This window comes from Typopeltis vanoorti, chromosome 13 (genome assembly GCF_054136105.1).
Source record: "Typopeltis vanoorti isolate ZY-2024b chromosome 13, IOZ_Tvanoo_1.0, whole genome shotgun sequence".
NCBI lineage: Eukaryota > Metazoa > Arthropoda > Arachnida > Uropygi > Thelyphonidae > Typopeltis > Typopeltis vanoorti.
The window spans coordinates 58,763,338-58,775,738 of NC_143561.1; the positions used below are offsets into that span (position 1 = coordinate 58,763,338).

The following is a 12,401-nucleotide window of genomic DNA, read 5'->3' on the forward strand; positions in this document are numbered from 1 at the left end:
GTACATGAAAGGCATGCTTCTTGTCTCTAGTCTCTGATCTTGTTTACGCACACACCAGTGGCGGCCGGTAATAATTTTAAGTGGGGGTGCTGCATATACAATATATATATATATATATATATATATATATATATATATATAATTATTTTTTTTCCTAATCAGTAACCAATTTATTAATAAATAAATTTACATATTAAAAAAATTGCTTTATTAAAAATATTTCACCCTCACCACGAACAAACACCAATAATAAAAGTTTCGTATCTCACAGAAATAACGCGCGCAAGCATACGATACACTGCCCAAACGAGCAGTGTCAGAATCACTTGTAACGTGCAATGAGAAGCGCAAACAAAAATCGGCGAGGCTAGCTGCGATTGGTCGAACGTGATAGTTCCGACACTGCGTTAGATTGCAGTGCATTTGTTTCGTAATCTAAACTGCATTTATATAAAGTTGTAAGCATTGTTCTTATTTATAAACACAAACAAAATTTATTTTTTTCATTTTTTCCATGGCGTGCTGCAGTGTCGCAGTGCTTATGTACGGGCCGCCACACACACACACACACACACACACACACACACACACACACACACACACACACACACACACACACACACACGTTGCTATTCAGGAAAAAAAAAGGTAGAATGTAGGTATTCTATGAAATATCCAAGTGTTCCAGAGAATACTTAGCAATATAATAATAATAATAAGAAGAAGAAGAATTCCTGAAGTATTTTATAGAATTATCGGCGATTTTAGCTGATTTGTGAAATATTTACGTTCGTTTTCTGATGAGATCATTGTGCACTGATAAATTAATACAAAGCGGAATTAATTTTAAATTAGGAGAATGTTCAATGCACTGCAGGATAAGAATAAGTCGGGTTACTGAATGTATCTCCAGTAATATAATATTCAACGTATTAGAGATGAGTTCGCTATATATTCCGATATATATATATATATATATATATATATATATATATATATATATATATATATATATATATATATATATATATATATATATATATATATATATATATATATATATATGTTAAAGATACCAAGTAATTTTAAACCTGGTTTTACTCCATTTCCCAAGTAAACAAACAGACTAAAAGTCAAGTTTGCGCCTGCAATTGATGCAAGTCTAACTGATCCCACAGGTAGTGCAGGACCAGGGCAACTCGTAGCCACGAGTTGCCCTGGTCCTGCATATATATATATATATATATATATATATATATATATAGTTGGACTAATCTTCCAAAGAATTCGTTTTACGTAGATGACCACATAGTCCGGTTGGCTGCATACTCAAATGATATTATCCTTTTCTTTATTAAGTGTCCTTTTTTTGGAAGAAATAATCGGATAAAGCATCTTTCTTTCGTTCATTCTTTCGTATGGAAAGCCCTCGTAAACAAGTCAGTATCAGTACTAACGATACCCTTTGGTTGGAGAGACCTGGATTCCAATTCAGTCTAGGACGCCAAGAACTTTTCAAATGTCACGTAAGGAGGTGGCGAGTTGTTTTCCCATTGGATTTTTCATCCTCAAAATAGACGAATAGCCAGAGAAGATATGCAGCTGACAGACAAAATTGCATTATGACCAACAGCAATACACTCATGAACCAAAGCAATATGATCACCTCTGCAACCGGACAACACTGTTGGCAGGAAACAGGCCGGTGGTGGCGGTATCCTGGTATGTGGATTGTTCTCGTGGACATTTGGGTCCCCTGATCCCTCACTCAACACCCCTTCACCTTAATTCTTACAGGGGATTGTTTCGGACCAGGCATTGCCCTATATGGTGGCAGTGTGGCCCGATGGATCTGGACTCTTCCAACAAGACAACGTCCAGTGGCACAAGGCTTGCATTGATCAAGTATGGTTTGAAGAGTATACCCAACCATTCTGGCAGAATAATTTTCCTGATTTGAATTCCATCGAACATTTGTGCGATGGAAGTCAGCATCCGCCGGTCGACGCCAGTGCCTCGCTTGGCCGCTAACCACCTGGACGTTATTCTTTCTAGTTGGTCCACAATAATTCATGACACCTATAACTCGTGTCAATGCTAAGAGGGGATGCAAGCTGTTATCTCAGCCAAAGGAGGTTCAGCACGCTACTAAATAGGTGTTTATAACGTTTTAGCTCATGAGTGTATATTGATTAATAAGATGATGCAGTGCTTTTCCCCTGTGGGCCTATGTCCTTTTCGCTAAATAATGATAACTGTTCACTACATCCGTAATTCGTTAAGAGTATAAGGTTAATTCCATCTAGATATTCTACGATGATGCAAAATGTCATTAGCAGAGTCATACTGCTTCCAATATTACTAATTCTCTAATCTTTAGCCTCAGAGATATACACCTATAAAATCGCAGTTTCCTCTGTAAATTAACCTCAAACCAAATTTGATTTTTCCATTCTTTCCAGAAGATAATCACGGATACTCATAAAACATAAAGTTTTACTTGAAGGTGCAACAACACTTCATTTTTCTCAATGAAGAAATATGTTCATATTTTTATGGCAATTTTAAGTTTCTAAAAGGGTACCCCAAAAAAGTAACAGTGAAAGTTGTAGATGATGCCTACACTATTGGACATGAAGACTAACCAAATGTGAAAAATAAAATTTCATCAAGAACGTATTTTTTAAACATAACATCGACCCGATCTACTTTCAGTCGTTACCGCGAATAATAAAGATCTACCAAGATCAGAAAAATAATCGCTCAAAAATAACCACAAATAAGAAAATCGCTGAAGGAGTTCCGTGTTTGTTCCCAAAGTCGATGATGGGGGTCTACTATTTTATTTTTTCTTTTGGTTTGTATTTCTAGTCGCTTCTGTATGAGCAATATTTTATTTGGTAATTTAAATCCAACTTTGCATTGTTCTGTATCAAGGGCAATTTTTGAATTTTGTATTTGCAGGAAGCAGATATCGCCATTGGGCCCTTTGCACAAACTGCAGAAAGATCCGAAGCTGCTATTTTCACCATCCCACTTGGAATCATGCAGACTTCCATCTTGGGTACTCTGGTTCCTACTGAAGAAGGACTGTTCTTATACCTACAAGTATTTTCTATGGAGGTAATGTAATATTTGGCAAGTAAAAGAGTATAATTCTGTATTATATAGTTGCAATATCGTTCATCAGGCATCAATACTACATGGATAAAATATACAACCTCTTAATTTCCTGGAAAAAGTGGCCTTGAGGATCTTACGTTTTCCTCTTTAAGAAACCACAAGATTTTCAAAAGCGATTAAAAAATAACCTAAAACGATACACGAGATATTTAATTATCTATAGTAGTTTTATGGGCAGTAGATTGTCATTTTGTGCAACGTACAGTACATAAGTATTTCCCATATTTAAGATATGGGAAATAATGTAAGTGGAGGAGAAAACGTGGTTTTGTCCTCCTTCAGTTTCTCTGATTCGACCAGCGGTGAATTCAAACTTTTATGTTATTTTATTTTATTTTGTATGGAGCAGATCGATAAATAACATTTCTTATAATCTACTTTAATTTTTAATTAACAATGGCTTTGATTTCAAATTTTGAGTTTGTATTTAGAGTTACAGAAATCTAAAAAGATAATTTTCATTTTTGTTACTCGTGAAATTTAAGTTCAGAAGTTAAAATGCAGAATTTATTTTGTTCAGATTACTACGTGATTGGCTGGTTGAGCGGGTGTTATATGAAAGTTAAGGTTCTGATGCACTCTCAGAACTAAAAAGCACCCTCAGAACTAAGGACGAACTACATTCAGGTACACTGGTAACCAAAAGATAAGGACGAACTACATTTTTACCTATATGAAAACAAATTCATGACTATAGCCAAATGGGAACATAAATTTATTGCTAGCATACTAATAAATTATATCACAAGAATGTGTTATAAATTTCATACAAATTAAATTGCAATACGTTTTGGGCAAAAGTTACAAATTTCCTAACGACGTAGTTAAGTTAAGCAATTAATGTACAGTGCTTACAGAAAACTATGCGGAGGGACATATCAGTGCGTAATATGTCCACCCCCGAACAGCAATGCAGCTCTCACAACCTCCTACCATGCTTAGCAATAAGTGATTCAGGAAGCCTACTTGAGTCAAACTACTGAACCCCGTATGGGCCAGTAGTTTACCTCAAGAACTGCTGAATCACTTGTTGCTAAGCATGAGAGCTGCATTGCAGTTCGGGGGTGAACTGCAATGCAACGCACTGAAGTGCCTCTCTCTGCATAGTTTTCTTTAAGCATTGTAAAATCTAAAAATTTCGAGCAGCAATGAATCTTCCTATTGAGTCCGAAACGTATTCCATGTGGTTGAGATCTGGGGAGTGGACTGGCCACTCAATTCGATTAATATCTTCGGTCTCCAGAAGTCTCTCCACGGAACAATCGAACATGACGAAGAACTTTGTTGCAATATCGTTCATCAGGCGTATTCCCTGTTTTCCAACACTTGTAGCTCGGTGCGTCCATTAAACATAACTTCTCCCCACCCCCCATGATTCCCAGCATCGACGTATCTATCCCTTTCAAGACCATTCTCGCGATGGTAAGCAGTACCATTTTCACGGCAGATCACGTGTCGTCCAGAATCGGAGAAAACACTGAAACGACTCTCATCTATAAAGAGTACATTAGCCCATTCGTGTCCTGTCGAATTTTTATGGATACAGCACCACTGAAAACGTGCTCTACGATGAGCTGCCGTGAAAATGGTACTGAAAATGGTCTTCATGCTGTGGTAGAGAAAGGACGACCTCTTAGCAAACGTCTGGAAGACATTTCATTGGTTTGAAAAGCTGGCCAGAGCCTGGATACAACGCTATGTGAGATTCCAAACGCTCTGAAAATGTCAGTAATTCTGCGGCTTTCTTCAAGCTTCCCAATAATTCTTACTCGCGTGAAATCACCTAGATGATGTTTTTGAGACATTAGAAGACATCCAAGTTTACAACTTCACGAAAAGAGCTTCGTTCAAACACAATTCGCTTAGCGCAGTCTTTTGTCTTTCATCCTGTTGAGTGCTACCACGTGATCCCTTTGCGTGAGATTCGAAAATTTGAATGGTTACCCGCTTTCTACTCCAAATTGTCAGTTATACAAATTTCTACAAGCTGCTTCGTCTGAATTTGCGGTTGAAATGTTCAGAAATGGTGTTTGTCCTTAGGTTCGTCCTTAAGCACGCCAGTATACTTCCCCCTAGTTCTATGTTCATTTACGAACGATCCACCTTTTTGTTTAAGATGACGATATTCGTGGCCTTTGAAATCCAGGTTTCCTAACTTTAGAGCCTATATCATGTTTCCGATATTTCTGAGCTTCCAAATCCAGATCTCAACACCTTAGACACCGCTTCCATAGATTTAGACCACCGTTCGATTCTTCAGACTATTCTTCTATTGTAGTCTAAAAAAAAGAACTGTCACTTCTAGAAACCAGATAACCTCCCATTCACTGATAAAGTTCTTTTATTTCAGAGAAATGTTCCTGACTTCAGCAACAAGTATGGAACTCAAGTATTGGATGTTGTGGAGATATTTGATCCAGATCCTTCCCCGTAGAAGATAACTTTTAAACCACTCTACTAGACTGGATCATTTCATACACTGATCGGTCCCAGCAGAATGAATATACATTCTGCTGGGACGGATTTTTCTGGGCGTAAAAGTTTATATAACTCTTATATTCTTAATAGACTGTAAACGGAAATCCTGCTTAAAAATAGTTGTTATGGTGAGACGGTTATAAAATATTTGAAATTTGCCAAACAGAACATTATCCCTTAGAAAGTAATGTTACTGATTTCTTTTTCTCTTCACTAAAAAACTGTATCATTTGTCCATAATAAAAAAAAAAAAAATTCATCCCCAAACCCTTCCTTATCCACAACTCTGCTTTTTCTCATTTTGATTTCTTCTTGAAAATGACCGAGATATTTTTGAACCTTACAACGTATTTTTAATCATCTCACTGACAATGAACTATTTGAATTTAATTGAAAACCGATGCATGCTCAATAAGCTAGCAGAATTATTATTTCTGGTCGTAACTAAATTTTTTTAAAAAATAATTTTTTGAAATTATTTTTGAAATTATATATATATTTTGAAAAAAAAAAAAAAAAAAAAAAATATATATATATATATATTTCTTTCTTTCTTTATTTATTTATTTATTTATCTTTAAGGTATGGATAGCCTTAATTGTGACCTTGATTTTCATGCCAACATTCTTGTTGATTGTGCAAAATGTCTATAGAAAGAGAAAGTCAGAAAAAACGTTCCTTGTATGGTTGAATCTCCTCTGGGAATTCTTTAGTTTATTGATGTTACAAGGTAAGTCAGTGGTCCTTTCGCAAGCAAGATATGATAAATAATCCAGAAATACAACAAAACATTCGAAATTACTTATGAATATATAGAAAATATATATGAAGACTTTCTGCGTTATAGTACGTCCACAGATTCGAGACCCTTCGACATTTCTGCGCATGTCAACAAAAGGAGAATCCATTCCGATAATAGGGTAATCAATCCGTATTGTGGGATGAGTTGTTTATTATTACAAGTCGGAAAATTAACTTCTCTTTTATGATCATTGTAGTTAACTATGTTGCTTGTATAACAGTTGGAAAATTTTATTTTCCAACAGTAATTTTATATGGAAAATTATAAAGCACGTGATTTTGCGTGTTGGCGACCAATTCGTACGTTCTTCATTTCTTTCTCCCCCTTCAGCATGAATCGACTATTCTTGGCAAGTCTCCAAGCGAAGATCTCTAAAGCGTGGGCATAATTTATATTGGACAATGTTTCTTGTATACCATAATGCCAGACCAAGGGGAAAAAAAAGCCCATAATTATAATATCAATCCTAGTCATTGACTAGGAACGTTTTATAGGCTTTTGGGGACAGATTATAAGCTGTTCGGTTTCTGGTACAGCTACTAGAGTTTATCTGCAGGAAACTAGGATTTTTAACTCTCATCTTAAAAAAAAAACGACCGTAGAACCGATAACATTTCAGACAGCAATTCGCCTGCCTAATTCTCTTTAAGATGTTTCTAAAATCATCTATATTCATGGAATCAGCTGTCAGTGATTGCTAGGGTGAAGACCAGCTGCCCTCTGATTTCCAAATTTTTAGAAATCTAATGGTTCCTCTCTTTAGATTAAAAAAAAAAAAATAACATTTAAGACAATCGATAAAGGAACATCGACACTGGTCATTTTAGGAGTGGAAAAACTATGCTTGATACGAAGGATTCCAATTTTAATTCAACGATGCTGACAATAGCGCAGGTTATGTTGGTAAAAACTGATGAGTTATTCTTTAAAGACCAGTTTAAAAAAAAAAAAAAAAAACACTGAGACTAAATAGTGTTTTAGGTCCGCATCCTGTACACTTTCGAGCCGGTAGTGTGGCAACCATACCTGACTAGATGCCTAATAAACTGGCCAAGGTACAGTATATACTCAGTTCATTTCTTGTTGACGAAATGAACTCCCAACTACAATCCGACCGACCTGGTTGGCCAAGTAGTTAGCGTGTCCACTCTCCAACAAACGGGCTATGGGTTCGAATCCCGCAGTGAATATGGCTATTTGTCATCATCATTATCGTGCATTTCAAGGATTTAGGCCTAGCGTGGCCTGTTCCGGCCTTAGTCATCGTTGAATCGTTTAAGAGGACGTCCTGGTTTTCTTTTCCTAGTGGCTTGTACTTTAAGGCTTGTTTTGGTAATCTTTCTGTTTTCATTCTTTGAACCATGTTCCATCCATTTATGTTTATATTTTTTACTTTTTTTCTATTACTTGTTCCAGTGGCGCACTCGGGATTTAATCTTGGAGGGGGGCTGAGCGCTCAGGATTTAACCTTTGGGGGAGGGGGGGCGAGTTGAGTAGACGTTTTGCGAATACACACTACATCGCATACGACCTATAACTGAGCATCTGCAGTGATCGCTAATTCATAAGTAGCACACAACATAAATAAAAAAAATGAATTTTAATTAGGAAAAGATTTTTGGAAATTTTTCTAGTGTTTTTTCCTTTTCTTTGGGGGATGCCCGAGCCCCTTTCCCGGTGTTTAGTTTCTTCGTTTCTTTTGTGATCAAATAGGGTATACTTTGCAGTTTTTCTCATAAACTTCATTTCTGCTGTTATTAATCTTTGTTTGCCTTTTTGTTTTATTCTCCAGATTTCGCTTCCATTCATTAAGAACGGTAGGACTAATGTATTGTATACTTTTAGCCTGGTTTGTTTTTGAACTAGGTTTGGTTTAAATATAGAGTTAATTACACCTGTCATTTTTTAATATTTTCCAATTTTTATTTATATCTTTTTCATTTTCATATGTAATCATAATACATCCTAGGTAGTTAAATGAATTCACCTGTTCTAAGATCTTGTTATCTATTACTATCTTAGTTCTTGCTTTAAATTCGTCCATTAAAGGCCATAGTTTTTGATTTTTCTGTTGATATTATGATACCGTAATCTTTGGCTATCTCATTTAGATCTAAAATAGCTTTCAGTAAGTTATTTTCAGAATTTGTAATTATTATTTGGTCGTCTGCAAAGAGGAGAGTGCTTAAGTTCACAGTAGGAGAAAGTTTAATACCGTGATGGAAATTTTTATTCCATTTTATTATTTCATTTAGGTAAATATTAAAAAGAGCTGCTGAGAGGGGTATTTGTGATTATCTTTAAGTGAGAGATGAATTTCATCACCGTTGCGAAATCACTACCAGCTTATTGGAGGAGTGAAGTGGCTTGAAAAGTTCCATGTTTGGTCTTTAGAGCAGGGTTTCTGGACTATGTAAAAAATAACTTAAAAATAAATTATATAAAATGATAAAAAAATAGAAAAAATCCTTAGTCTATCCACGGTACTAAATAACATAATTTGAACTACAAATGCCTACGTTGTCAATTCATAAGCTATGAAAATTGTTGTACAGATTTAAAAAATCATTTCTTGTTTGATTACAGAGAAATTTGATTTATGTTTAGGCTCAGGTAGTTCCGCAGCTGGACGACATTCGTCCTCCCGCACTCCTGTAAGACTCACGGTTATTGTTTGGCTCATGTTTCCAGTGCTCATTTTGTCTTGTCTCTTCAAGAGTCGTCTCACATCCTACCTGTCGACTTCCAAATCGGAACCTAATGTAAACAGTTTAGAGGATGTATGTAATAACGATGACCTCATACCTATCATACCTAAAGGAACCTTTGTGGAAATCTGCTTCAAGGTAAGTTACATTTTTAAGGAAATGTTCAGACATCAGTAATCTGATTTAATTCATAACATAATAAAATCACTTGTTTGAAATAAGGCCCCCAAGCAACTATCTATGAGTACGGTGTATTATATTACACTGTTAGTTGCGCATCTTCTTCTGGTATATTCGCCTGTTTTGCTGTACAAAAAAAAATCCAAATTCTGAGAAATAACCTTCCACCCCCGTACAAGAGATCCGATAACTTACAAGTAAAAAGAAAGTTTTGTAAGGGTTCTTCGAATCCTCTCTAAGAGCGTAGGATTAATTTAATAGGCATTTTTAAAATGCTGACTTTAAGGGTTTTATTGTCAATTAAGACTACGAGATGGCAGCACTATTTCACGCTAAAACCAACAATGAATCGTATATGAACGACTGACAGTTAATGATAAATTAGCTACATAACTCTCGAACCCAAAAGTCTCCCATGGAAAGTTTATTTTGTTTAATCTACTGAGATGCAGTTTACAATTAAACTGTCTGATAGCCACAGATAACTATTGTTGTTCCTCTTAGTATTAATCTTTTTATATTCGTTAAAGGGTTCAAACCATATACTTTTAAAATGCCGAGAATTTATCCGCTTCAACTTTTAAAAAAAAGTACTTTAAATATTAAATAAATGGATGCAGTCTAAGAACAATAATATTTGCAAGTATAAAAACTGGCTAAATTGATATTATTAGGCTTAGCAACTACAGCTATGGGAGTTCAGTGTATTATGTTTGGTAACTAGGTGTATTTTTCTGGTTTGTTGTGAAGGATTAAACCCTTTCACCAAATGTGAAGGGCTAACCCATTATAAGGGATTCGAATCTAGACCTTTTATTCCCATTGTCGTTGAGGATGTCCAATGGGGAGGAAATCCGCTATATAGTTTATTTGAAGCATCGATAGGTCTTCAAAAAAATCTCATGTAGTTTTATGCTATTGTTTCATCTCAAAATGATCTTAATAGCAATTACAATGCAGTTATTATTCCTAGAATGTGAGTAGTTTCACTTGCGAACCTTCGGTCTAATTTAAGAAAAATTACCAGTCATGTCAAATTATTAATGTTGGAGTTCCGTAAAAATTGAAAATATAAGATTAAGCAAAACATGCGCAGTGTCCATGTTAAGTAATGAGATTGATTTTTTACAGGACAGCTCTGTCAAAACTTTATAGTTTTGACCGCTAGAATGTGTTTTAATTACAAGTGCAACTTTCGAGTCGGGTGACGCAGCATTTTTCGTGTGGCAACCGTTGAAGTTACACTGTGTGAGTAGAGCTTGTCAGAAGTCGCGTAATGGAGCAGAGCTGTGATAAAATTTTACTGTAAATTAGGAAAAACTGCTACGGAAGTGTACCAAGATCTAAGGAGAAGTTTACGGCGATGACTGAGCCGTGCATAGGTGTTCAACTGGTTTTCAACGTCCATCTGCACGGACGTTAAAAATGGCCAGTTTCTGCACGCACAAATGAAATTGTTGCTCATGACAGACGAATAACCACTAGAATACTCGCTGTACACTTGGCGTAGGTAGAGAAACGGCCAGATTCATCTTGGAGATTTGCACAAGAGGATTTGTTCGAGATTTGTACCATACACATTGACACGAACAGGGAAAACACCTGGTTGCATGTTGTCAAAATTTCATCCATGCAGTGGATCAAGAATGTGTTTCTCACCCTTTTTTGATGTCGTGAACTCCCTGTAGCGAATGTTAATTCACCGCGGCCTCCATAAACTCCAAAATGGAAAGTTTTTATATTTTTTTACATATAAAGAAATAATAAATTACAATTTTACAATAATACATGTATCATTTATGACAATGCACTACTGTTATTAATGGAGATGTTTGGAAGAATATGAACATATCAATTAGGCCAAGTGTGAACAACATGATAAGATAGAGTTTAATGAAAATAAACTATCCCGAGGACCCCCTTTGAATTACTCACGGACTCTTGATCAGGGTTGAGAAGCCCTGATCTTGATCAGGGCTTCTCAACCCTGATCAAGAGTCCGTGTTGCATAGAACTGTCAGCGGTGATGCAAGTTCATGTTTTCAGTTTGATCCAGAAAGGAAACGCCAGAGCCTGGAAAGTCTTCTCCCTGGTAGAAAAAAGTCAAGTTGCCGCTGCTGCGATTATCACCACGAATATATATATTTTTTTATTTATATATAATATTTATATATATAATATAGATATATGAATATAAAAAATAGCTTCTCCCATCTTAGCCTAAATCGGGTAGCTAATAGAAAAATAAATTTAAATTTAAACAATTCCTTTCACCATAGTTTTAACCAGATGGTTTGTTGCCGTACATCCTACGTCACGATGTCCGATGTGAAGAATACTCATTTCTGAAGCACACATGTAAGTCCTCCTGGAATTCGCTCAAAAAGTCGTAAATGGAGAATCCCATCTTTTCAAAGACCGCGAAATATTTTGAGCGAAATACATCGGCTCGTAAGACCCATAAAAGCACTTAATATTTATGTTAAGTTACACTTAATTCTCACTAATTAATATTTTTAATTCCAGGAAAATCGAGAAAAACACCCCTCTTTATGGACTCGTCTTCAATCTCACACCCTGCCCATGGACGAAATAATAGAAATGGAAACCTTTCAGAAAGTTCAAGATGGCAGCCATGTTTTAATTGCAGACGTTTACCTCCTTATGACTATTTCCATGCAGATTTACAAAGCAACAGGAGAGTGCAATTTCTGGATTGCAGACGATCCAGTGTTTCAGAATCCCTACAGCATAGCTGTAAGAAGAGGATTGCCGGAGTATTTTGTAGAAACCATAAATCACGAGTAAGTTAACCTATTATTACTGACGATTTTAAATACTACTAATGCAGTAAAATTAGCGCACTGAAAATTATGACATACCAAGTATATATATATAAGGAAGGCGAGGGTTAATATTTATATATTATGTTGGCTACATTACGATAACTTATTTTATAGCATATTGCACTGCAATCCGGAATTATTCCTTTATAAATATATATATATTCAAGGAATGTATTTAGGAAGGCGAGAGTTAATATATAATAA

General features: G+C 35.7%; 1 protein-coding gene across 1 annotated transcript in view; it reads left to right on the forward strand.

Annotated features, from left to right (window-relative positions):
• The window catches only part of LOC150100198 (glutamate receptor ionotropic, delta-2-like), a 154,138-nt gene extending 141,979 nt beyond the window's left edge, over nucleotides 1-12,159 (forward strand). The window contains exons 2-5 of the mRNA XM_090402608.1: nucleotides 2,965-3,123; nucleotides 6,244-6,391; nucleotides 9,071-9,309; nucleotides 11,878-12,159. Coding sequence (XP_090258734.1) covers nucleotides 2,965-3,123; nucleotides 6,244-6,391; nucleotides 9,071-9,309; nucleotides 11,878-12,159 — 828 coding nt within the window. The remainder of the gene's footprint in view (nucleotides 1-2,964; nucleotides 3,124-6,243; nucleotides 6,392-9,070; nucleotides 9,310-11,877) is intronic.
• Nucleotides 12,160-12,401: the final 242 nt, after the last annotated feature.